Source organism: Dermacentor andersoni, chromosome 10 (genome assembly GCF_023375885.2).
Source record: "Dermacentor andersoni chromosome 10, qqDerAnde1_hic_scaffold, whole genome shotgun sequence".
NCBI classification, from domain to species: domain Eukaryota; kingdom Metazoa; phylum Arthropoda; class Arachnida; order Ixodida; family Ixodidae; genus Dermacentor; species Dermacentor andersoni.
In genome coordinates, this window is record NC_092823.1 from 43,755,116 (window position 1) to 43,781,507 (window position 26,392).

The 26,392-nt window shown below is 49.3% G+C and overlaps 2 protein-coding genes and 1 non-coding gene across 3 annotated transcripts in view; 2 read left to right on the top strand and 1 right to left on the bottom strand.

Moving 5' to 3' along the window:
* Nucleotides 1-26,069, bottom strand: part of LOC126546325 (dicarboxylate carrier UCP2-like) — a 168,020-nt gene extending 141,951 nt beyond the window's left edge. Inside the window, exon 1 of the mRNA XM_055062213.2 lies at nt 25,803-26,069. The gene's annotated coding sequence lies outside the window, so the exon portion shown is untranslated. The remainder of the gene's footprint in view (nt 1-25,802) is intronic.
* Nucleotides 3,587-3,659, top strand: TRNAM-CAU (transfer RNA methionine (anticodon CAU)). Its single transcript has one exon. It is a non-coding gene; the product is annotated as a tRNA-Met (tRNA).
* The window catches only part of LOC126546326 (globin-like), a 29,923-nt gene continuing 10,380 nt past the window's right edge, over nt 6,850-26,392 (top strand). Inside the window, exons 1-2 of the mRNA XM_050194511.3 lie at nt 6,850-7,050; nt 17,751-17,942. Of these exons, the coding sequence (XP_050050468.2) occupies nt 6,880-7,050; nt 17,751-17,942 (363 nt within the window). The 5' untranslated portion in view covers nt 6,850-6,879. The remainder of the gene's footprint in view (nt 7,051-17,750; nt 17,943-26,392) is intronic.

Here is a 26,392-nt window from a genome sequence, read left to right on the forward strand (position 1 = left end):
GCGCAGAGCTGCGGCCCACTTCGACGACAGGGTCTCTGGAGCAACTGCCATCCTTGTATAAATACATTGCACTCCCAGAGCATGTGTTTGAGTCTTATTGCTGGTCTTTCCTGGCACAATTTGCAAGTGTCGTCCTTATGCTTATCTGGGAAGATACGTTTCAGATGGAATGGATTAGGGAAGGTGTTCGTCTGGAGCTGTCTCCAGGCGACGGCCTGCCTCCTGTTCAGTTTGGGACTCGGTGATGGGTATATCCTTCTGGCGTTTGGATATGCACTGGTTATGTCATTGTATCTGGTGAGCCGGTCCCGTTCTGCGCGAGGAGTGTTCGCTATCGTGCCCTGTTCGACGCGGCGGGTGATGTCTCGCGCCGTCCGGTGCGCAGTCTCGTTTAGGTTCAGAAGCGCATCGCCTTCCGTGGTGACGTGCGCGGGGAACCATACGATCCTCGAGCTCGCGGTTTTGGATCTGCGCGCTTTGGCCAGAATGGACAGGGCTTCCTTGGAAATTCGGCCTTTGGCGTAATTCTTTACTGCCATTTGCGAGTCGCTTAGTACGACTTGGCATTCCTGTTCTGCGAGGGCCAGCGCGATCGCTACTTACTCCGTTATTTCCGATTCTGATTTCGGAATCAGTCTATTTGACATTATCTTTGTATTCTGCATATTATCAACCCTACTCTTACACTTTGTTGGTTAAGGTCCTCAACCATTTGTTCCAATTCCATCAGGCGCAAGGCTCCGGAAGGAGGGCGCGTTCTCCTCCTGCTGAGGAGAACGTGCCCCGTGAGCACGTGAGGACGTTTGTTACCTTATGATGCGACGTATATTTTTTTTTATTTTTCACCGCCAGATATTTGTTGCGACGTGTATTCCTTAGCGAAAATTTGATGTGTGTTATTTGCCGCGCCTACCGTACGATGTCGTGCGCCACTGTGTTATTTTGTATACTCTTATGTTTATAAACGCTCCTGCCGAAGGACCCTTTAGCGGAAGCTCGCGTGCCCACGCAATCAGTATGCGACTCTGCCGCAGCTTACATGCGTAGTTTTCTGGTTCCAAACGATAACGCTCGCGGCTTATTACTCTCGCTGGAAGCTGACTGGCTTATAGGCAGCATGCACAAAGACATCCGCGCTCTGCAGTTTTGAAGCAGGTAATCCCACTCCCAACATTTACACTCAGACTTATCATCTGCACCGGAGCTATGGCCCAGCCTGTAGTAATAAGTCTTAACTACAGCGTCACACGACCTCGCCAGCGTTCTCAGAACGCTCTGACACGACCAATCGCAGATGGCATTAAATGACAACTGCAAATAAATTCCTCATTGCGCAGCCACTACAGCATGCTAAAAGTTAAACGAGGTTCTTTTCGCACTTATGAGTATGCATGTGCTTGCACTACATTGCCTGCAGGACTGTCGACTGGTTCCCACTGAGCAGAGCCAAAAAAAACCTCCCTCTGTCACGGCACTGGCTACACGTTCCCGAAGAACAAAGAGCGGCGGAGGCAGTAAACGGGTCCACGCAAAACACGGCGTTGTTTGTTCGGACGAGGACCCTCGCGCTGGCCGCGAGCCAGCCAGACAGGGACGACGTGTTTCGGTGGGGCGATACGAAGGGTTCTCGTGGTTTGTAGGCGAGACGTCACATGGTCGCGGGATGTAGCATAACTGCCACAATGGAGAGGTATTGGCTTCTCGAGTGGTGTGTACGCACTGCGTGATCACATCGCGTGGTTTCGACCGCGATAACGAGCGTTTTGGCGGCACGGAATGTGGGGTGCGCTGTGACCACACGATTGACTCGCGCACGACCCCCTCGACTTTCCAGCTGTGCCAGTCGCTCGCAGTCCGGGGGGACCCTCTCGACTTGCCTTCGCCAAGCATGCGAGGACGTAAACATCATCCTGGGATTACGTGTGCCTCAGAGTAACCTTCTTACGTAGCTCCGAAACAGAACTAAAAAAAATGTTTCTTTTTTTTTCATGTATATACGAAATATATTGGCTGCAAGACGACGCCCACTCGCTAAGCACAGCGGCGCCTTAATTTCACTAGCGCAGTTCTCCAACTCCAGCGCATGTCTACACATGCATGGTCATAAAAGAAAAGGTGCTGTAACAAGCATATGACGCCCCCTCGGGCATAATCTTCGTTGGCCCGCCAGGCTCGGTGGCCTGCCATGCTTGGTAGGCAACATTGGGCACCGCACCCAATAAACACCAACGAGCACAGCTGCTCGGCGGTCAGTCATCGTTCGTCGCCACCACGCTGCGGAGCATCTGTCTAACGCGGGGTGCCTCGAGCCCTCCCTCGTTCACGAACTCGGGAAGATCGTGACAGGCGCACTGCCATTCCGTAACTTTAAGAGCATGCTCTACGTCCAAATCCAGTGGAATGATCACTATTCGCGCAGCCTATGCAGAGTAAAGCGGAAGCCCACGACCGCCGCTGGCACACGGAATGGTTAAACGAACACACAAACGGCAACCTGTGTTTGCAGCTTACCAAGGTCAAGATTTTTTTCACGCGCCCACGCTTTGTTACCACTCAGAATTTGCTACGATATTGCGTTTTCTTTTGGCCCGCACCGTTCCGTAAAGCGCATGGCACCGCTGCTTATCTACAGGCCTCGTTTCGCCCAGTTGCCAACGGACACCGAAACCAAGACGCTGCAGCTTCTCCAGTGCGGAATGCGCGTATGTCAGGTCGATCTTCTTGTGGATGAACCACGCAAATAAAGTAGCCATGTGCAGAACCACGAGGACAATGCCTGTTTTCACAAAGAGGCATGGTGTGTGCGCGTGATTTTTTAATAACTGTACGCCAACAGTAAGGTATACGCTACATTAAGACCGGCTATATGCCAAGGCAAAGGCCAACTGCAATGAAATATTGGACCGCGTAAAAACTCTATATACATATACATAGCTTCTGATAGCGTAAACGTAAAGCAGCCTTCGCGCAAACTAGTACACTTTGAACACGACTGGGTGCCCCAAGAAACGATTGGAAAATTATACGTCTTCATGCCTAAACAAAAAACAGTGCCACAGTACGTTCGCAGGACCTGACACATGACCCACAATGCGCGGGTCATCGGCATGACCTCCGAGATGGGGCGGTTCTCGCATCTGCCTCGTACACACTGCAAAATCTCTGAAGCAACGTGCTATTTAAAGGCGGCTAATCAGAAACGTAGACAGTTACCCGCCCTGCCGTTTTACCAAGGTTGCCTCTCTAGTTTATACTACTCATTTATAACAAATTTAGCCAAAGCAAAATTTTGTTGCAGTTTCATTCCTCGTAAACACGCACTCACAAAACATACACCACGTCATAAACAGAAAAAAAATTCAACATACAAAAAAAAACATGAAGGTAAGTATGGAGTGCATGACTTGCGGTATTATGCGCCGAAGAAACGTGGCGGGATGCATGCGGGTAACGCGGCCGGAGAACGCGTATAGTTCCATAAGAGCGCCAGCACGGTTTTACGTTGCTGCACAAGAGAGCCATTCCGTTATCTTATTCGATAAGTCCCTACCTTAACATATGTCCTGTCTCCCTAACCCAAGCATCCGCCTCGGTAGCGCAGTAGGCTGCGCGTCAGTCTCATAATCTGAAGGTCGTGAGTTCGAGCCTCACCCGGGGCAAAGGCGGTGTTCTTTTTTTTTCTTCAACTTTAAACCTTGTTTCCTTGTAATTATTCTTACCCGTTTTCCCCTTACCCAGTACAGGCTAGCCAACGGGAGATGTTCTTTTGTTAACTTCCCTGTCTTTCTGTGACATTTGGCAAGGCCTTCTTTCCCCTCTAGCGTCATCGACAGAGGAGAAAGAAGGGAAAGAATTCTGTCGTTATCATGACTCGCTATTTAAAGCTCATGTCGTCATTGGTCCAGCTAAAGTCTTTTTTTCTATAAAAAATGGCAAGCAATCTTTCACAAAGACGCTACTTTAGCGTCTTTGTGAAAACGCGGCAAAGCGCCACCGCCGCCAAGAGCACCCAACCCTTGGGACGCCCGTGGCCTCCGAGATCGCATCGGTTCGACACGGGACGCCACAAAACTCTGACACGAGAGCACGTCGCCTTCGTGTTTCACCTGTTTCGCCGCACCGGCTGCCAGCATCGGAGCATAAAAAAAAACTCGACCCCACTCCGCAACGCCGGCACTCCTACGGACAAATGAACCGAACACGCGCTAAGGAACTCCTCCGCAGTGCCTAGGCAGAGTCATACATTCAAAGAGCAAAAGCCCCCACATTTTTCTCTCGCACCCACTCTTATCGGCGCATGCGCGCAAACGTCCGGCGCCTCCACAAGTGCCATTCCCCGCTGCACTTACTAGCAATTGTAAAGTCGCATCCGGGTGCGGCTACGAAGAACGCGCCCCGCAAGCCTGATCGCAACCCTTCTCTCCCACTGTTGCCCCCTCCCGTCTTTCTACCGCGTTGCTCCGAGGCGCTGAGTCGTGCTCCCTAAAGGGATGCAGAAAATAGGCAGCGCCTCTTCCTGTTCACAATCACACATATTCTCTCTCTCTCTTTTACGAGAGTGGTGTCAGTTGTGATGAAGACACTGGCAAGACGAAGATCGTGATTGTACAGAAGGAGAGGTGCTCTTTTCGGCAGCCCTTTAGGAAGCCCGTTTCAGCGCCTCGGGAGTAGAATTCAGGGGACATAAAGAGGAAAGACGAGAGAAATACGACCGCCCGATCGCAGCACACATATGTGACAGCGGCAGGCAGGTGACGCGTTTACAGCTTAGACGCCAGGCCCGTGCCCTGCAGAAACCTAAGCAAGTGCCGGCCAAGAAACAGAAGTGGCGACGCCGAGACCGCAGGAAGGCCCAGGGGCGTGGTAGCGATGTGGAGAGGCTGGAAGAGACCAACAGTGCGAGCGCCCTGTCCTCCTCCACCCTCTGGCGTTCCGGCGCTCAACCATGTGAAAATGTAGCCAACCATTCCACAATGTTGTGCATCGAGTAGCCGATATGAGCACTGACGGCTTTCGTACCACTGAGGAAATGTGACAAAGAATTAACGGAACCCTACTGCGGAGGCGAATGGTGCATGCTGTGAACTGTCAATTATTCAACGCACCGACGTTCACTTCAAGCTAGAAATCCCCCTTACTTGCACGACCTGTCGATGCAGTGTCTCGTCAAGCTTCTAGAGCATTAACTGAGTAAAAGACTTCGTTCTTACAATGTGAACGGGAATTCCAGCTAAAGCACCAAGCCTTTAAGTTTATCAGGCGAAAGTGGCAACACGCGCTACACACAATACCACTTTTGACTTATCTTTTGAACACCCAAGAGACTAAGCGGTAGCGGCACCAGAGTTGGCTCTACTCACATTCGCCCGCGCTTCACGATGCGTCCAACGGTCGGCAACAAGTCGTCACAGAACGGGGACACATGTTGATGCGGCCAATGGCCCTTTACATACTCGCAACGCCGGTGATGTGGCAACCAAACCATATATTTCGAGCAGCACGGCAGCAACGGTAAACCTCACGTACGGCAAGCGAGCTTATACATTGACAACACCGACAATCCAGGGGACCCACTGATTTTACTTCAGCACATACAGCTTATCTTGCCAATCACATTAAACTAGTATGACTCACAACAAACAGACATTTAATTTCTTACAAAAAAAAAAAGAGAGAGAGAAGGATAACTGCAGTGCTCCTCTTGTTGGAAATGAAATAGACTTGTCTTTACTTTCGTATCCTGCCTACGCGTTGCCTGTTGTTAAGTCACGGCCGCTAGATCTAAACGCACAAGAGCGTTTTGAACGAGCGGGCACGGTTTGCACAAAAGTTTTATGCATGTTTTGTACTTAAGTTGCGCACTGATGCGTGCATAGTACGATTCGCGAGCGATACGCATTGTGTCCTCGTCTTCATACGAGTGGCACGTATGCGATGTCCTTGCGTCGAATTTGATACGAATGTGCGAGTGTGTCTTAACAATCAATGTATGTGAGCACATTCATAAAGAATTCGTCGTTCGTAATGGAAACATAGGTTTGGTAAGCGAGAAAATGACGACAACGGGAAAATCAGAGGGGCGCCACCTGTCTTGGACAATGGCAACTATCATACCTGCCGTCTGCTGCACGATTCACAGAGGGCGGCTGCCACGTCCCGTCACTGCGAGCCGCACATCGCTGTCTCTGTTTACAACCACCCAGGCGGCAGCAACCTTCCCCTGCTCTGGCCGCCGAGATTCAAGTTATCGTATCCGGTAGAGCGAAGCAGAGCGACTTGGACATCCCTTCCCCAGTTACGTTTAGGGAGAGCCAGCAAAGTAGTTGCTGCCCTAGCGAAGACAGGTCCGCTTGTCGAAGCGTTAAATGGCTTCAGCAACATTCCGTTTTATACGGCTAGTAGTTGTTTGTTTCTTTGTCTCTGATAGTGGCTCATACGTATACCATGGGGGATGGGCCAAGAATTGCGTGACTTAAGAAAGAAAGGTTAAATGAATCTAAGACGAAACACTGTTGAAAAATTTGAACAGCTGAAAGAATGCTGATCACTTCAAGCCTCCGTCTTCCACACCCCTCATAGTGGGGAACGGGCTACAGTTACGCATCATCATCATTATCATCCAAGCCGCGAAAAGCACCAGTACGTCTCTGCGCTGGGATTTCCGTCACGTGTTCTTTTAGTTAATATTGATTGTTTTCAATAGAACTCTATTTCCTCATCAAATGTATTTCTTGAATGGCTTTTGTGTTTTTTTTTACAAAATCTGGTATATAGAGCAATTTTATATCTTATTTGTGTGGCTGACCTTTCTTGTGGGTATGTGCCATGCTGAAAAGGAATCAACGGCAAGAAGCAGCAGTCAGTCCGCGCAGTGCGTCGATGGCCACGTCCAATACCGTAGAATCTAAGGGCAATGCAAGCTCGACGCCGCCGTTCTTTCTCAGGTGGATCTTTGGCGACCCCCAAGAGACATTCCCGGACCCGGTGACGGGACTGTCGCAACGCGACAGGAACTACATCATCGACACCTGGACCCTGATCCGACGAGACGTGAGCGCCCCGCGCGTCTTGTGTTGGCGTTGTGTGTGTGTGGGGGGGGGGGGGGGGGGGGGGGAGGGGCAGGTAGGGGTGCTGTGTGCGTTGGTTATTGCGCGCATGTGTGTGCGGCAGTTCTTTTACGTTCTCCTTTTAGTGTTAGTCCTAGTATTAGTTAGCCATGTATTTGAAAACGTGTTCTCTCCTTCCCCCTTTCCTTATTTCTATCCTCAATTTCTATGCTCCTATCCCCTGCTTCCTAAAGAGCAGGCAGGCGTTGTGCCCTCTCACGTGGTAGTTGTGAGCCCACTCATTGCCATTTTTTTTTCTTGTCTGTGTATCTATATATGGGAAGCTTACAGCACACAAAAGGGCATACAGTTTCTCACTATAACACCTAGAGGGTAATCTGGCACCACCGTCTATGGGAGTTTCTTAAGGGGACACCGTGCCGTCATGGGAATGACGGTATATGTGTCTGCGAGGCTCGTGTTGGCTGGTGTTGTAAGAGGCTTCGTCTAAAACGTGGATATGGCTACGCAAATAACGCGTTCTCAAAGTAAAATCTTCATAAAATGTTTCCATTCCGCATATTACATCTTTACTCACCCACGATGCATGACCAAGCGAAGAAAAGCAAGAACAGACGACCAACTGTTTCAAAGCGAGCACGAACCTTGTCTTCTGTCCTCCAACATTAGCGGCCCGCTGATACTTTTTACGTAACATGTAGTCGTACACACAATAACAAGTTCTCATAGTTAAACAAAACATGTTTTCGCGTAATAATAAAGCTAAAACAGCTTTTCACGTGCTGTTATAGTACAAAATGAATCATTGTGACAGACGGAGCGGTACTTGCCAAGCGCGTCTTCAAGGTGTCCTGTCTCTACGAGAACGATGCCAATCCGAATCCACAATATACCGGCATTCCCATGCATACCACAGCGCATCAGCGCCAGATTTCCCTCTTGGTAATGTAGTGAGAAACTCTATGCAAAAGGGGACGCAATGAAGAGCGACGGCAGCGCCACGAGCGGACCCGTCGGCGTTACTCTTTGCGCAGCCGTCAGCAGCCGATCCCGGCTCGCCGCTTCCGTTCAGATGCGCTCGCGCACTTGCACTTTTTGCTGCTATAACAACTGTATGGAGACTTCAGGCGAATTTCCGCCGTCGATTTCCGCCGTCGGCGTCGATCTGCAGTTCCGTGTAAAGTTCAAGTGCTATAAGCTTGCGACCACGTGCCGTATGCTGTAGATACGACGGAAAGCATGCAAAGTGGAGCCTATAGAAGGACGGTGGCTTGCCACGGCGGCGTCTGCTCGCGCGCGCGCTGTGGGGGCAGCGGGGAAGATATGCGCGCGCTATAGGAGCCTGGGGGGGGGGGGGGGGGGGGGGGTGCAGGGCAGCACGCATCTCCACGCTTGTATTCCGGCCGCGGCTGCGTATGGCACGACCGCGCGCATCCTATATATTGTCACGTGGTGGTGACGTAGAAGAACACAGTAGCAATACTGTGAACGAGAAAACTAACTTTTATTGGGCGAACTTGTGCCCACAAAACAGGCTACACTTATAGCACAACGAAAGCGGCGAACACAGTCGGCGATCGTCGGAAATCTGATCAGCGGGTCAAGCGCGTCGGCTTTTATACAGGATCGTCGAATGTTCCAGACTAATCGTTGGGACCCGCGTGCCTTCCACAAAGTTCTACACCATTCGAGTCAGGCGAATAAATCAGATAACAGAAGGTTCGTCGACAACAGACTGTGGATAGAAGCATCGATAACTTTCCAGAAACTTCGGATACATGCAAGCGCGTCCCGCGCTGTGCGATAAGATTTGTTAGGCGGCGAAACGTGGTCGCCCGATAAATATAAGTACACGTGTCAATACCCCCCTCTTAAAAAGCATCGTCCCGATGCTACAAATATAAGAGAGCGACACACAAAAGGACACTTATTAAACATAAGTAACAAAACAACGAAAAGAAATCAAGTCTAAAAGTCAGTTACGCGAAGTCCCAAAGTTCGTCAACGCTGGTGGTACGGCTTGAGTCGCACAACGTGGACAATTTCAGGTCGTGAGCGACGCCGCTGTGACAGCGAAATGCCGTCTGGCACGACCTCATAGTCCAGTACGCCAATACGTCGGATGATCTTGTACGGTCCGAAATAGCGACGCAAGAGCTTCTCGCTCAGTCCTCGTCGGCGTATAGGGGTCCAAACCCAAACACGGTCACCGGGCTGGTACTCGATAAAGCGTCGTCGGAGGTTGTAGCGTCGGCTGTCGGTCCTCTGCTGGCTCTTGATCCGGAGGCGGGCGAGCTGTCGGGCTTCTTCGGCGCGCTGGAGATAGCTAGCGACGTCAACATTCTCTTCGTCAATGACGTGGGGCAGCATGGCGTCGAGCGTGGTCGTCGGGTTCCTGCCGTAAACCAGCTTAAACGGCGTGATCTGTGTTGTTTCTTGCACCGCCGTGTTGTAAGCGAAGGTTACATACGGCAGGACCGCGTCCCACGTCTTGTGCTCAACGTCGACGTACATCGCTAGCATGTCGGCGAGGGTCTTATTCAGGCGCTCCGTGAGACCATTAGTTTGCGGATGGTAGGCAGTTGTCCTCCTGTGGCTTGTCTGGCTATATTGCAGAATGGCTTGGGTGAGCTCTGCTGTAAAAGCCGTTCCTCTGTCGGTGATGAGGACTTCTGGGGCGCCATGTCGCAGCAGGATGTTCTCGACGAAAAATTTCGCCACCTCGGCTGCGCTGCCTTTCGGTAGAGCTTTTGTTTCAGCAAATCGGGTGAGATAGTCCGTCGCTACGACGATCCACTTATTCCCGGATGTTGACGTCGGAAACGGCCCCAACAAATCCATCCCAATCTGCTCGAATGGTCGACGAGGAGGTTCAATCGGCTGTAGTAACCCTGCTGGCCTTGTCGGTGGTGTCTTGCGTCGTTGGCAGTCTCGGCATGTCTTGACGTAACGGGCGACGTCGGCGGTAAGACGCGGCCAGTAATACCTTTCATGTATCCTCGACAGCGTCCGGGAGAATCCGAGGTGCCCAGCAGTGGGATCGTCGTGTAAGGCGTGCAGTACTTCTGGACGCAGCGCCGACGGAACAACAAGAAGGTAGTTGGCGCGGACTGGTGAAAAGTTTTTCTTCACGAGTAGGTTGTTTTGAAGCGTGAACGAAGATAATCCACGCTTAAATGCCCTAGGGACAACGTCGGTGTGCCCTTCCAAATACTCGACAAGGGCTTTTAGCTCCGGGTCCCCTCGTTGTTGATCAGCGAAGTCTTCCGCGCTTATTATTCCAAGGAAGGCGTCGTCGTCGTCGTTATCTTGCGGCGGCGGGTCAATGGGGGCGCGTGATAGGCAATCGGCATCTGAGTGTTTTCGACCGGACTTGTATGTTACAGTGATGTCGTATTCTTGTAGTCTGAGGCTCCACCGTGCCAGCCGTCCTGAAGGGTCCTTTAAGTTAGCTAGCCAACACAACGCGTGATGGTCGCTGACCACTCTGAATGGCCTGCCATATAGGTAGGGGCGAAATTTCGCTGTAGCCCAAACGATGGCTAGGCATTCCTTTTCCGTTGTGGAATAATTGCCTTCCGCTTTTGACAACGACCGGCTAGCGTAAGCTATCACGTGTTCATGTCCATCTTTTCTCTGGACTAGGACGGCACCGAGGCCTAGGCTACTGGCGTCAGTGTGTATTTCGGTATCGGCGAGCTCGTCGAAGTGCGCAAGTACGGGCGGCGACTGCATGCGTCGTTTGAGTTCTTCAAATGCGTCGGCCTGCGGCGTTTCCCACTTGAACTCGATGTCACATTTAGTTAGCTGTGTCAGCGGCTCAGCGATGCGTGAAAAGTCCTTGACAAATCGCCTGTAGTAGGCACACATGCCAAGAAATCTACGCACTGCCTTTTTGTCGGTGGGCTGCGGGAACTTTGCGATGGCAGCTGTCTTCTGCGGGTCGGGGCGGACTCCAGACTTGCTGATGACGTGGCCTAGGAACAGAAGCTCATCGTAGGCGAAGCGGCACTTTTCTGGCTTCAGAGTGAGCCCTGATGACTTGATGGCCTCGAGTACTGTTGCGAGCCGCCTAAGGTGTTCGTCGAAATTTTCGGCGAAGACAACGACGTCATCCAAGTAAACGAGACAGGTCTGCCACTTCAATCCTGCTAAAACCGTGTCCATCACGCGCTGGAACGTTGCAGGCGCCGAGCACAGTCCAAATGGCATAACCTTGAACTCGTAGAGGCCGTCTGGGGTGATGAAGGCGGTCTTTTCGCGATCTCTTTCGTCGACTTCAATTTGCCAATAGCCAGACTTGAGGTCCATCGACGAGAAGTATTTAGCGTTGCAGAGCCGATCTAATGCGTCGTCTATCCGTGGGAGGGGGTATACATCCTTCTTCGTGATCTTGTTCAGTCGACGATAATCGACACAGAAACGTAGGGTTCCGTCCTTTTTCTTTACCAGGACAACAGGGGATGCCCACGGGCTTTTCGACGGCTGGATGATGTCGTCGCGCAGCATTTCGTCGACTTGTTCTCTTATAGCTTCACGTTCCCGCGTCGAAACTCGGTAAGGGCTCTGGCGTAGTGGTCGAGCGCATTCTTCGGTTATTATGCGATGCTTTGCGACTGGTGTTTGTCGAATCCTCGATGACGTCGAAAAGCAGCCTTTGTATCGTCGAAGCAGACTTCTGAGCTGTTGCTGCTTAATCACGGGGAGACTTGGACTTATGTCGAAGTCTGGCTCGGGAACTACCGTTGTCGGGGTAGATGCGATAGAATCCGAGAGGACAAAGGCATCGCTGGTTTCCACAATTTCCTCGATGTATGCGATCGTCGTGCCCTTGTTGATGTGCTTGAACTCCTTGCTGAAGTTTGTCAGCAACACTTTCGTGTTTCCTCCGTGCAGTCGAGCGATCCCTCTTGCGACGCAAATTTCACGGTCGAGCAGTAGACGTTGGTCGCCTTCGATGACGCCTTCTACGTCAGCGGGTGTTTCGGTGCCGACCAAAATAACAATGCTGGAGCGAGGCGGGATGCTCACTTGATCTTCAAGCACACTCAAGGCGTGGTGACTACGAGGGCTCTCCGGCGGTATTGCATGATCTTCCGACAGCGTTATTGACTTCGACTTCAGGTCGATGACTGCGCCGTGTTGGTTGAGGAAGTCCATGCCGAGAATGACGTCTCGTGAACACTGTTGGAGGATAACGAAGGTGACAGGGTAAGTCCGGTCGTGAATGGTAATTCTTGCCGTGCACATTCCTGTCGGCGTAATCAGGTGTCCTCCAGCGGTCCGAATTTGAGGGCCTTCCCATGCAGTCTTAACCTTCTTCAACTGGACGGCGATGTGTCCACTCATTACGGAGTAATCGGCCCCTGTGTCGACTAAGGCAGTGACTGCGTGGCCGTCGAGAAGCACGTCGAGGTCGGTGGTTCTTTGTCTGGCGTTGCAGTTGGTTCTTGGCGTCGGATCACGGCTGCGTCGTGTTGATCTGAAGCTGGAACGTCGCGTCGTCAAGTCGTCTTTCGTCGGTGTAGTCTTGGCTTCCAGACTTCGTCGGGACGGCGGCGTGTCGTTATGTCGTCGAGATGGTCTCTTCGTCGTCTTCGTCGGCGGCGGAGGATCTTCGTCAGTTCGACGAACAGCAACCGCACCTCCATCGGTTGCTGCTTTTAGTTTTCCGGGTATGGGCTTGCAGAGCGGCCCCGGGCTGGGCCAGTGTATGGACGGCGCTGCGGCGACAGGTAGCGGCCTGGTGACGGCGAACGGGACGGTCGTCGAGAGTTCCACTGAGTGCCGGCTAGGTAATCGGCAATGTCACGTGGGCGCTCCCCAAGCTGTGGACGCGGCGCGTTGACGGCGAACCCTCTCAGTCCCATGTCGCGGTATGGGCATCGGCGGTACACATGGCCGGCTTCTCCGCAGTGATAGCAGAGCGGGCGGTGGTCGGGGGCTCGCCAAATGTCCGTCTTCCTCGCATAGGTGCGTTGGGCGACGGGTGGGCGCGCTGGCGGCGGCGGCGGCGGACGACGGAATTGCGGTGTTTCAGGACCTTGGCGCGGTCGCGCAGGGGGGCCTGGACGGCGGGCGACGACGGCGGCGTAGGTCATTGCTTCCGGCTGCGGTGGTTCTGGTAGCACCTCAGGAACTCCAAGGGATCGTTGCACCTCTTCTTTCACGATGTCGGCGATAGAGGCCACTTGAGGCTGCGACGAAGGCAAGACCTTGCGCAGTTCTTCGCGCACAATGGCCCTGATGGTCTCGCGCAGATCGTCCGTGGCCAGTGATTGAACTCCGGCGTAGTTCGTCGAGTTTGTGCGGCGGTCGAATTGCCGGTTTCGGATCTCGAGTGTCTTCTCGATGCTGGTGGCCTCGCGAAGAAACTCGTCCACGGTCTTCGGTGGGCTTCGTACCATTCCGGCAAAAAGTTCCTCCTTCACACCACGCATCAGCAGGCGGACTTTCTTCTCCTCGGGCATTTCAGGGTCGGCGTGGCGGAAGAGACGGCTCATTTCTTCCGTGTAGATCGCGGTCGTCTCATTAGGTAGCTGCACCCGGGTTTCTAATAGCGCTTGGGCTCGTTCTCGGCGTACGACGCTTGCGAACGTCTGCAGGAAGCCGCTTCGGAAAAGTTCCCAGGTCGTTAAGGTGGCTTCTCGGTTCTCGAACCACGTCCTGGCCGCGTCTTCCAAAGCGAAGAAGACATATCGCAGTTTGTCGTCGCTGTTCCAGTTGTTAAAGGTAGCGACTCTCTCGTACGTCTCGAGCCAGCTTTCCGGGTCCTCGAAAGTTGAACCGCGGAACGTCGGAGGCTCCCTGGGCTGCTGCAGCACGACGGGTGACGCTGGGGCTGCCATTGGGGTTGACGTGGTGGCCATCTTCCTAGTCGTCTCAGGCAAAAGTCCGTGCTCCGGGGGCAGTCCTTGCAGCCTGCGGCTACCTCGCTGGTTCTTGGCGACGTTGGTGTCTTCCGAGTGAGGGCTTGGGTCACGGCTTTGTGGGGGCGTCCGGTACATGAACGCAAAGCACCTCCACCAGATGTCACGTGGTGGTGACGTAGAAGAACACAGTAGCAATACTGTGAACGAGAAAACTAACTTTTATTGGGCGAACTTGTGCCCACAAAACAGGCTACACTTATAGCACAACGAAAGCGGCGAACACAGTCGGCGATCGTCGGAAATCTGATCAGCGGGTCAAGCGCGTCGGCTTTTATACAGGATCGTCGAATGTTCCAGACTAATCGTTGGGACCCGCGTGCCTTCCACAAAGTTCTACACCATTCGAGTCAGGCGAATAAATCAGATAACAGAAGGTTCGTCGACAACAGACTGTGGATAGAAGCATCGATAACTTTCCAGAAACTTCGGATACATGCAAGCGCGTCCCGCGCTGTGCGATAAGATTTGTTAGGCGGCGAAACGTGGTCGCCCGATAAATATAAGTACACGTGTCAATATTGAAGGTAATACCTGCGGTGGGTTCGAAGGCTGTCCGAACCGGGATAGCCGAAGGCGTCGCGTGCGCTGTGATCTCGCGCGCCTAGTTCGTGTTGAAGCGAGAGTCAGCAGACAGGGGAATCCAGTCGCCGCTCTTGCCCCTCTTCGCGCCACTAGTGTTCTGAGAGCGAGTTTCCGCGGTCATCGAGTGAGATGTGTTCATGTTTGCCTGTGCGTAGTGACACCGTGCTTGGTTGGTTTTTTTTTTTATCTCGTAAGCGATTGTTTGCAGCAGTTCACAGGGCCGATAAAACTACTATACTTCGTGTAGTTGTATAATCATTTGCTATAACAATGAGTGTTTTGCCTTCAGGGCGAAACTGCGACATTTCTTTTTTTTGTGCCTACAGCAGTCATGAAAAAGTCGGATTTTGCTATGTGTGCAATGAAGAGTTATTTTAGGGGATGAAGCGTCCCCACCGGCGATTCCGCTGATGCGGACTACTACACAACTGCCGAATCAGAATATATATATTTGAATATATCTACTTTTATTCTTAACATAAGTATTTATCGAAAGCCATATGAATTTATGAATAAGCAATGCATGTTTACCTACGGAAAATATGTTTTCGCAACTTTATGGTCACTAAAAAAATTGCGGTATATGTTTTAAAGATTTTAAATCTGTAATACAAGAATTCGACCCTCTGGAGGGGGGGGGGGGCATTTGGCGAAAAAAAAAATTGACTCTCAAAGATTTAAGCGCGCGCTCTCCTTTGCTATGCGTCCGCAACAACGAGATTCATCACGTATGCCTTCGCGCCGCCCACGTGGTGACGCCACCATCTCATTACACGCTTACCATCGGGTGTTCCAGCGAAATTTAGCCAAGCCGCTGTTTGTTCAAACTGTTTGATTAATGTTTCTAGTTACTGAAGTACCTAGTACAAAAGAAATATGTTGACCCACCGATGTTGCTCAGTGGCTATGGTGTTAGGCTGCTGAGCACAAGGTCGCGGGGTCGAATCCCGGCCACGGTGGCCGCATTTCGATGGGGGCGAAATGCGAAAACACCCGTGTACTTAGATTTAGGTGCACGTTAAAAAAACCCAGGGGGTCGAAATTTCCGGAGTCCTCCACTACGGTGTGCCTCATAATCAGAAAGTGGTTTTGGCACGTAAAACCCCATAATTTAATTTTAAAAAAATATGTTGCTGGCGAAAGATGACAGATGACCGTACACCGGCATGTGTTTCTTTAGAGCTAGGCTAACGTTAGCTGCTGTCTCTCTCTCTCTCACACACACACACACACACACATACAGAGAGAGAGAGAGAGAGAAGGACAGACGACGAAAAGAGAATGCGCGTGGACAACGCCGTGTGTGATTGTCCTGAGCGTGTCGCTGCCGTTCTCAAGATGTTTTATAGCAACTAGTCCATCAATCTACTTTGCTCCAAATAATAAAGCACTGCCAGCCTAAAAAAATCAGTGTTGCCTGTTTAGCATCACCCCGGAGCCGATTCCGATGTGTCTATTGAAATGCATGTGAAACGAGGAGTTGCTCTCGTTAGACAAACGCTGCATGGACTAACTTGAGTGAGAATCTGGGTCCGTATTCTAAAAAAAAAGCTCTTACGCTAGAATTGTTTCGTAAGAGCGAATTCCAGCCAATCCTGATGCCAGACATGGTGACAGTGATGGCGGCCATTTAATGGAAAAGACTCTTTACGAACGAAAAGCTTCTTGAATTTGGCCTCCTAACGCTACTGACTGTAGGAAGCAGAATTTTGATTTAGGAACACAATTTTTTTTTACGATAATTGCCGAAGGTCGGCAAGAAAGAGACTGACGCACAATGTTTACGAATCTACTTTTAACTTAGTGCCACAACAAGATATCGCAGCCGTGCAAACTGCATCTGTTAATTCAGAGAATCTAAAGTGAAAAAATGTGACGTATGAGTTTGTAGCTTACGCGAACTTCTTGCAATGTTTATAAGGGCTTTGTAAAAATCCTGCTCGAAAATGAGTGATATATTTCATAGCGGTGTATAATGCACCTGTTTTATCCCCTTTCGGTGTCTAGAACTAACCTACGTCTGATAGCCGGTGTAGCATTGTTTACAAAATGCGTTCCAAGAGCAGGGAAGCACAGTCGAGGACGGCAGAAGTCTAGTTGTGGTGGTGAAATTAAGAAATTCGCAGGCCCTAGTTGGAATCGGTTGGCGCAGTACAGAAGTAATTGTAGATCGTAGGGAGAGGCCTTCGTCTTGCAGTGGACATAAAATAGGCTGCTGCTGCTGCTCCTATTGATGATGATGATGATGATGATGACGTCTTGGTGGGCGCAGTTTAGGGTATTGTGATATTAATTTTTTTATTGCTGAGCTACAGAGTTGTAATTCTGATACTTCATTTTCTTAATATTTACCAATTTTGAAGAATGTTTTTGTATATTGATGGACTCAATAAAATATTTCCTCCCTACAACCGGCGTATCTTAACTTCTACATTTATACACAGCAAACATCATAAGATTCGGCGCAATGAACGCCGCTCGCAACACGAATTCTCCGTTCCCACGTATTTAGATAAGGGTCCCCTAGGGTAACCGAAAAAGCACTTTCTGGCATCAATTTGAACAGGTGCACTGTTCCCCTCGCTTACAAAGCACTCTCCAGACAAGACGGTCCTCTCTGGACAGCAGCTAAGACTCGTTCTTTCTTCTGTGCACGCTACCTTAGCTGTGTGCAAGGACTAGCCGAACAACCACTTGACAAACGCTGCCAGGGCTATCCACGACGGCAAACCCGTGCCATTGTATTGCCTTAACCACCAGGCATCCCTCGCAATCACCCGCAGAAGTATCCCCGCTCCCCATAGACTCGCCCCACTTGAGGGCTGGCTCACTCCCGTCCCTTTCTGTCCAACTCCTCCACCAGGAAGTGCTGACTGAGCACATCAACGAGGATAGCTGCATGGCCTCGTTGGTATGTCGTCTCTTACTTTGTTGTAGCGCAGGCAGAACGACTGGGACACAGAAAAGCACGTTAGACAACACCCAGCGCTGTGTGTTTGCTCAACGTGCGCCTTTTTGTGTCCCTGTCGTTCTGCCTGCGCTACAGCAAAGTAGGAGATAAACGCATCAGAGCTGTGCTAGACTAATAGGAGCTCCCGGCTTGGCGTTACAATAAAGACGTCTTGCTCTCTCCCTCTCTCCCGTCCCTCCTCGTCTGCGGCGATTGCAGATCCGGGCCAACTCGATGGCGCTGTTCGTGGCGCTGTTCGCACGCTACCCGGAATACCAGCGCATATTCCCGACCTTCGCCACCGTGCCCCTGCACGAGCTGCCCCGCAATGAAGTGGTCAAGGCGCACGCGCTGGTCGTGTTCTACTTCTTCACCAACCTCGTCGAGGCCATGGACGACAGCGACCTGATGGTGAGGAACTGGAAACGTATGCGCGTCACAAGCGCGCTGCCATTTACATCATCCTACGGAACTTGCATGTTTTCTCGATATATCGTGGAGGAATCGCCATATATATGAAACATATTTACGAGGCAAGGTAATGTACATACATACATACATACATACATACATACATACATACATACATACATACATACATACATACATACATACATACATACATACATACATACATACATACATACATACATACATACATACGTACGTACGTACGTACATACATACATACATACATACATACATACATACATACATACATACATACATACATGCGTGGTGTCCAAACTATCATGCATGGGCAAGTTCAACTCGACCACCTTGACCCTCCACACAATACCAGTGAATCGGAGACGTTGGCGGCGGTGACAACGCTGACAGTGACATATTGTGACGATTTGACCAACAACGCGTTAAAACGAAATCGTTGAAAGAATAAAAAAGAACTGCAGGACATTGAACACGTCACTATCGTCGCTTTACACCAGCCCGCAAGAGATTTGTGGGCGACTACGACGTAAGTTCATGACTACCAAGGTCTGTGCCTGCCATCCGAATCCTGCACGTATATGCCCCAATGCTAGGAAGCTCTTTTGCCTCTACCCATATGGCCACCGCGGCTTCACTCGCTTCCGTAGGCGGCTGCAGAGACTGACACTCCAGAAGTTTTACGTAACCTCCTTGGTGACTGCAATATTGGGCCTGTGTCCGCCTCTGGTTTAACTCTTCGCCGCAAGTTGGCTCCATCGGCATGGCTCCTCCCGTATAGCGCAATTCGCATGGGAAGGCTGGAAATGGAATGAACTTGCAATTTCATGCAATTTACCGAGCAATGAAGCAAGGGCGTCCTCTGTCACCATTGTTGTTTATGCTTTGTGTTAAGAGGAAGCTTTAGCTTGGGTGCTCCTGTCTAAATACCTATAAAAGGAGAATTCCTTTTTCACGGCAACTACTGTAGCGAATTTGACGAGGTTAGTCGCATTTAAAACAAAAACTTAAATACTAGTGACTGTTGCTTTCGAATTTTCGATTTATGTCGTAAATTTTTCATAAAAAATTGACAAAATTCGCAAATTCTCCAGAAGACGGAACTATGACTTTTACAACTCTGTAACTTAGCAATGAAAAGTGATATCACGACTCTGTGAATTGCATATAGTAGTACATCTAAAGAGAACAAAATTGATATTTTACACATGAATCTCAAAAAATTTTGTAATATGGACATACAGCTTTTGCATAACCCTTGTACACAACGTAACAAATTCAGGTGAGATGTAAAGTGACATATTGAACTTGTTCGCTTTGAATGATCTAATAGATACTATTTACAGAACCGCGATATCTGTTCTTGATGCAGAGCTACGAATTTGTGAACTTCGTGTTTCGATCTTTTTTTCAAACTTACAAATATTTGAAATTTATTTTTAGAAAATTCAATCCCTAAATCGAAAATCCCGTTTCCAATAGTCACTAGAACTTAACTTTATCTCTCGAATGCAACAAATTTCATTAAAATAGGTCTAGGGGATATCTCAGAAAAGCGTTTCTGCGTTTTTCATGTATTTGAATAGGCCGCGTCGGAGTTGGGCCCAGGCTTAAGGTTCCTCTTAAGGGCATAGAAAGACGACTGGAAAACGGCGAATTAGGATTTGACTTATCATACATGCGTAATGGACAAATGGCGCAACAAAAGCTCCCTGGACTGATGTATGCGTGCGACATAGTGCTACTAGCGGACTCTAAAAGAGAATTACCGACACTTGCGGAATCGGGAATCATGGTCTTTAATGAAGAGACGAGTAATCACGTGGTGCCACTTCAACAGCGTCATACCCATAGTCAAGCAATATAAATGCCAGGGCGTATACATAAGTGAAGAAGAGGCCTACCCTAACGTCCACCAAGGTAACAAAATGAAAACGAAACGGGATGCCGGAATAATGTAACATATAGAGCACTTTGGTGCTACAGTGTACACGAGGTGGTGAGAGGAACTTGGAAAAGTGTAATTGTGTCAGCGCTAACGTCCTCAAATGCCCTTCCGTGCTGTAAGTCAGAAATCTTGTCGGGTTTGGAGATTAAGTAGAGGGTGATGGGCCGACTGGTTTACGGTGGCTCACGGTAAAACCACAAGTGAGGTAGGGAAAGGTGACATGGGATGGGCTACTTTAGAAGCCACATAAGCGCACAGCGAGATTAGTTTGGAAGAAAGACTAAGGAACATAGACGGAACATGGAAAAGAAAAATGAAATGACCGGCTAATTTGCACAAATATCTGTGCCACACCTCAAAAGCGTGAACAACGAATAGAGGAAGAAGTCGACAAAGTTGACAACCAAGTACTAGGTGATTGAAAGTGTAATCAGACAACCAGGAGTCGTAAAAAAAAAGGAAAGTGAGAGAAACAGAGGTGGTAAATAAAACAAAAATAATAAATAAAATACAAGAACGGAAACGTATAAGACAGTGAAGGTTTACAAAAACGGCAAGAAGGAAATCAGGAGGCAAAATCTGTAGGATAACGCAAAGCAGAATACCTCGCTATTTGGGGCCCGAGCTGGCTGCCCGAGGACAAGAACATACCGAAGCAAATATTCGCCACAGGATGAGGCATGTGCGTGCTACAAGAACAGCCCGGAAATGACTCGACAAATCGTAATGGAATGCCAAGACATTGACCCAGCTTCCAGAAGCGCTGAGATTCAAATAAGACTGGTCAGCAGTCGAGATAAGTGAGAGACGACTGGAGTCTTGGTGGAAGAAGAGAATTGATAGAACCAGAGTCAGTGCAAGCGTAGGTGATAGTACAGTGTAGTGATAAAGAGGTTTTAAATACGAAAGTTAAGATCGATATCAGTTCGGCAGAAGGCTAGCTAGCGATAGATGTATTCAAGACTCATTAAATCAAGGAGGCTAGGGGACAGGCTTGGCATTGATGCCGGAGTGTAACGTAGGTACTTCAGCTGGTGCTAAAGTATTCCTTCACGGTTTCAATCAGAAGTTGTAACGACCGGATGGGTTTAGCGAACAGCAGGTGCCTCGCCGTAACGACGGCCGTTTGGGGGTATTGTGAAAAGGGTGTGCCGTATCGTCGATTGAAAGCCGCTGCTCTATATAAGACATCATATCATCTCTAATGCCTTGGCTCTCGATCTTAAAAGGAAGCTTTAGCTCGGGTGCACCTCACTAAATTGATGGGAACGAAAAATTCCTACTTGTTGGCAACCAATGCACCGATTTTGGCAAGGTTCGTTGCATCTAGAAGACAACGTTTAAACCCAAAGAACAGTAGCAAGTGGACTTTCAATTTATTCCACCATATTTTCCTAAAAATACTTTAAGTTTTCCAAATTTCCAGAAGCTCAGAAGATCCGTTTAGAACTCTGTAAACTCAGCAGTAAAGGAAACCGATATCACAATTTCATAAGCTGCACTTAATAACAGATCTAAAGTGAGCAGAACCGATGTATTATACACTACTCTTAAATTTACCGCTAGGGTGTGAAACGCCAATGAACTGTAACAATTAGCTCTAACAGTTTCACGCAATATGCAACTCATGCAAAATTTGGTCAGCTTTAAATACTTGAACATACACAATTTACGGAACAGCTATGTGTGTTTTCGGTGCAGACTTGGATTTGTAAACTTTCTGCGTCTGTTTCCTGTGTCTAAAATGCTGCTTCCTGGAGTTTCTAGAGTTAACTTTCTGTTTCAAATGCAACAAATTTCATTAAAATTGTTCTGCGGTTGTCTTATTAAAACGTGCTTACGTTTTACGTGTATCTGAACAGAGAAATTGGACTTCGCTCCAAGCTGAACGCTCCCTCTTAATCGCATTATTTTTATTCGAGGCGATGTCTCTTTTAGGATGGTATTCGTAAGTATTATGCTATATTATCTATATATGACGCACAGTCACACTGATAGCCTAGAACAACAGTTTTCTTAGCGACTGTTATGGAGAATGGAGGCAGTTGTAACAAGTAAATCGTAGAAAATTCGTGCTTAACTCTTCCTTTAAGCACTATTATAGTGCCTACATTTGACTACAACTCATCAGACCGATAGAAGTTCGACGGAAGTAGTCGAAGCCGAATTCGTCTTATACGCGCGGTCACAATGTCGCCAACATGTTGTGTGCGCCGTACGTAACCAAGTATTAAAGGGATCCTCCAAACTTTGAGGAGAAAACCGTATAAGTTTTTTTTTTTTTACACGATCAATTTGCACGCACTCTTTCTTTTTTTGAACAAAATTTATTGACGTACACGGCGCACCTCTGCATTTCAGAAGCAGTAGACCCCTATAGTATAACTCTATACATAACTTCCAATGTCTAAGCCCCATTTTTCAACGGGCCGCGCGGTTTCCAGAAAAATCGAACTGACGTCATGGCGTCCTGTCCGTGACGTCACTCGCCAGAGAGCGCCACTTCAATTTCCCGCCGCTACGTCTCGAGGTTGCGGGTACGACCGCGGCGGTTGCATGTCGACGGCTGAGATGCAAAAACGCTCGTGTACTTAGATGTACAGGCGCAGGAGGCCCAGGTGGCAAAATTAATCTGGCGTCCCCTACTACCGCGTGCCTCATAGTCACACCGCAGTTCTGACACGTGACACCCCAATATATAACTCCCATTGTTCGTTTATAACCACGGGGGCACGACTTCGTGACTCAATCGTAAAACATCACGTCGAGCGAGTAAACAAGAGTCGATCTGCGCTGCGTTAGAAACTAAACACGATCGCAGCTGACGCATTATCACAATTTCTCGTCGAAATGAAATTTTTAAATTTTACGCTTATAATTGTAGTCATGGTGTTGTATGTTGTCGCCAGATGTCGCCAGAGGAAAGGTGGGAAAGTCTACGGGCAGCGAACGGCAAGCTTTACAGAAGCCACAACAACCCACCGTCGTTCAAGGTCGTACTCTCTTTCCAAACAGTTTGAAATTGGGCGCCCGCTATAATGATGGTGACTATGGGTTAACATGTGAAACGCGCGGGGGCGATATGCAAAGCTTATGCTCATACGAAAAAAGCTCACAATTTCACTGGAAAGCGGTTATTTTTATCTCGCACATCAGCTGCACCACACCCTATCATAATTCGCAATCGTCAAGCATGATTTACACTTTTATCTTGCGAATAAGTCTCATTAACACTTTCATATGCAAAACTTTTTTTATGTTTATTCAAGTTAGCATGAGGCCAGTGTAGTTCAACGCACCATCTTACTACTGGAAACCGCTCAGAAAATATCACTTTATCAGCGCAAAAATAAATATATTATGCTATAAAAAGTTCAAAAGCTCCTTTTAACATTTTATTGCACATTTGTTCGTCCAGTTTTCATCCTTGTGTGCTTTATGCTCCCATTATACTTCTTCGGTCAAGTACCACCTAATCCAAACTTCTCAATTTTCTCGTCTTAGTTTCAAATACCGTATGACTCACTAACAGAACAAGTATACTGAAAACGGTGATAATCGGAGGTTGTCACCTGATTTTATTACGGGACAGCGCCAATTCTCATCATTGAAAAAACCTCTCCCGCGAAATATGTCCGCTACCTGTGGCAGAAGCAGAGAAAGAAAAGTCAGCTTAGTCTGAGCAAACTAAGACGGAGAGGCGATCTGTGTCGCGGTGGAAGCAATCAAGTTTAATTACATTGCGAAGGTCAGCGCTGCAACACAGGACTTAGTTCTTCCCACTGGTTTCGTCGCTTCTAAACATTCCGAACATTCCATAAACACCGCAAACCTGTGGATGGGCGGTCGGCACTACACATTGAAATATAGACGATAGCGCTTCTATGCGAGCTTGGTCAATCTTGTGGTGTGGAAACCTAACTTTTAAGTTCAGTGAATTGATAACACACTCTCCTCCTGCTACACCTTATTTTTAGAAACGCGTAGAAACTTGCTGTTGTAAGGGAAAGATGAAAAAATGTCAAGGAAAACCTAGGATCCAACACTCAGCCGCACAATGTCTGCTCTCACAGTTTTCTCGTGCCTCCTGAGAAGGTGTGGCTTGCATCACGACGGACCAGCTGATACATCCCTTACTTACCCATGTAAGATTCGTCGGACGGTCCTACCGCTGACAACCAGATGTAGGAGTCGTCGGACTATCTCGCCGCTGCCACCATTTGAAGGAGATGAAGGTCGTAGACCGATCTAGGAGCCGTAGTCGGATCCCTCCGCTGCCATTCAGTTATTAGATTTGGCAGACGTAGCTGTAGAGATGAACTTGGGACGACAGGACTAGGCGAGCAGGCTTTAATTGCAGGATTAACATTTAAAACAGGACATACATTGGCAGACTAGCGCGACTCCCATATGGAGCCCGCAAAACTAACATACAGCAAACAGTTTACGAGCACACAGATCACTAGTTCATTTCTAGCATGACAAGGAGCACTCAGCTCCCGACAACGATCACGACACGAGCACGCCCTAGCAGCCGGCAAACGCTGCTTATAAGCTCTCCGCTTGACGTCATAGTTCGACGTCATCGTTCGGTCGTGGACGGAGCACGAATGGTCGGGAAGGTTCGTCCAAGCATTGTAAACTTGCCGCCGCCCCGCACTATCGTTTACGCCCACACACGCAAACACACAGGTGCGAACCCATACACACAAAGGCTCCGGAGTCGACGACCGAGGGCTTCGTAGAACTGTGCTCCGTCTCGGGTGGTGCGGCCAAGTACCACATTCCTGAGCTGACCGCGCGCCACGTGGCTGCCGGTCATCCGCAGTTCTCGGTACCGCCCAGCTTTCAGTGCCGACGTCCGAGGGCTTCGTAGAACTGCGTTGTCCCGGGTGGCTCGGCCAAGTACCAATTTCCGGAGTTGATCGCGCGCCACGTGGCTGCCGGCCGTCCGCAGTTCTCGGAAGGCGCCCCGACTGGTGGGCTTGGAACACGTGCAGCGGGCTGAAAGCTGGCACGTTGCCACCCCGTACGGCCATTTTTAACACCCACTACCGGATTTTGCTCTCACGCCCCATTGTACCAAAATACCGCATTTTGCTGCAGTGACGCTAAAGCCGTGCAAGCATTAACGCATCACAGCGACCACTTCGTTTCTTGAGCATGACATCGAACATCTTTCGTGACATGTTTAAATCGCTAGCAAGCCAAAAAATTTATGTCTGCAGCACTGAGTGGACGTCCGAACACAAGCACTGTACTACAGCGCAGACAGTGTACAGCCGAACGGTAAATGCTATATTTAATCACCAAAAATGCCCGACAGGTCATTATGAATGCACCACGACAACGGAGCACCGATGCCGAACGAGAAACCAACATCGCACACGCACGTGTACGCACATATCGGGCTGTATTCTGTAAGTTTCCGCGTAGCAGACATCTCGATTTCGTCTGCTGCCGAAGTGCTCATTGGCTGCGGGCGCCTGTCTCCTTCTGGCGCGTACCCCAGTCCAGCCAACCAGAACTTCAGCAGCAGCTGAAATGGACATGTCTAGTGGGAGGACACTTATATAATACCCCCCTCCCCCTCCTGATGCACATGTAATGACTAGCAGACGACACTGCAGGGGTAATCCAAATGTGATAACGACGGCGACTCCGCTCCATTTCGCACTGAATAGGGTTCTAGAACATTCCGGTAGATACTGCTGTACAAACTGGGTGCACGTTTAAAGAACCCCAGGTTGTCAAAATTAATCCGCAATCCCTCCTGATTATGAAACACTACGGCGTGCCTCATAATCAAATCGTGGCTTTGCTACGTAAATCTCCACAATTAAATAAGAAAGAATTGTACAAACATGCTGGCTCACATTCCCAAAACTCGAGCAAGGCAGGTTCGACCGAGAGCGTCAAGTTGCCTTCAAACTGTGACACGTGCGCCACAGCGGAGTCCCTCCGCTGACGTCACACGCGAGAGGGCGCCACTCAAATATGTCGGGACTTGATACCGGGAGATATCGGGAAATATAACAAGAGCTTGGTGGCGCAACCCACCACCCCGTTCCAAAGGGGTCGCTCTAGCATCCATCCATCCGGGACTGATAGCAGTTGCTATCAAGCCCATTTATGCGCTCTTTTACGTCTCTGCTTACTCCGTAACAGGTAATAGGCATACAGACTGGCTTGAAAGCTCTCATAACCCCTTTGGTCACGGTGAACACTTCTTTTCTCTTCGGGTGCAGCTTGGCCTGCAGCTGCGCAACAGGTGGTGGATCATATAGTAACAAAAGTACGCAGCGCTGATACGAACAAAGAAAGCGAGTGCGTGACACGAGCGTTGCCTCGCAAGTGAATACAGACGCACGCAGAAGCAAAACAAGAATCAAAACTCAAGTACTGCAGAACCAAGCAGCGAGGTATCGTCAGCAATAATAACGATCCAAACGTAAGCATTTCAGAA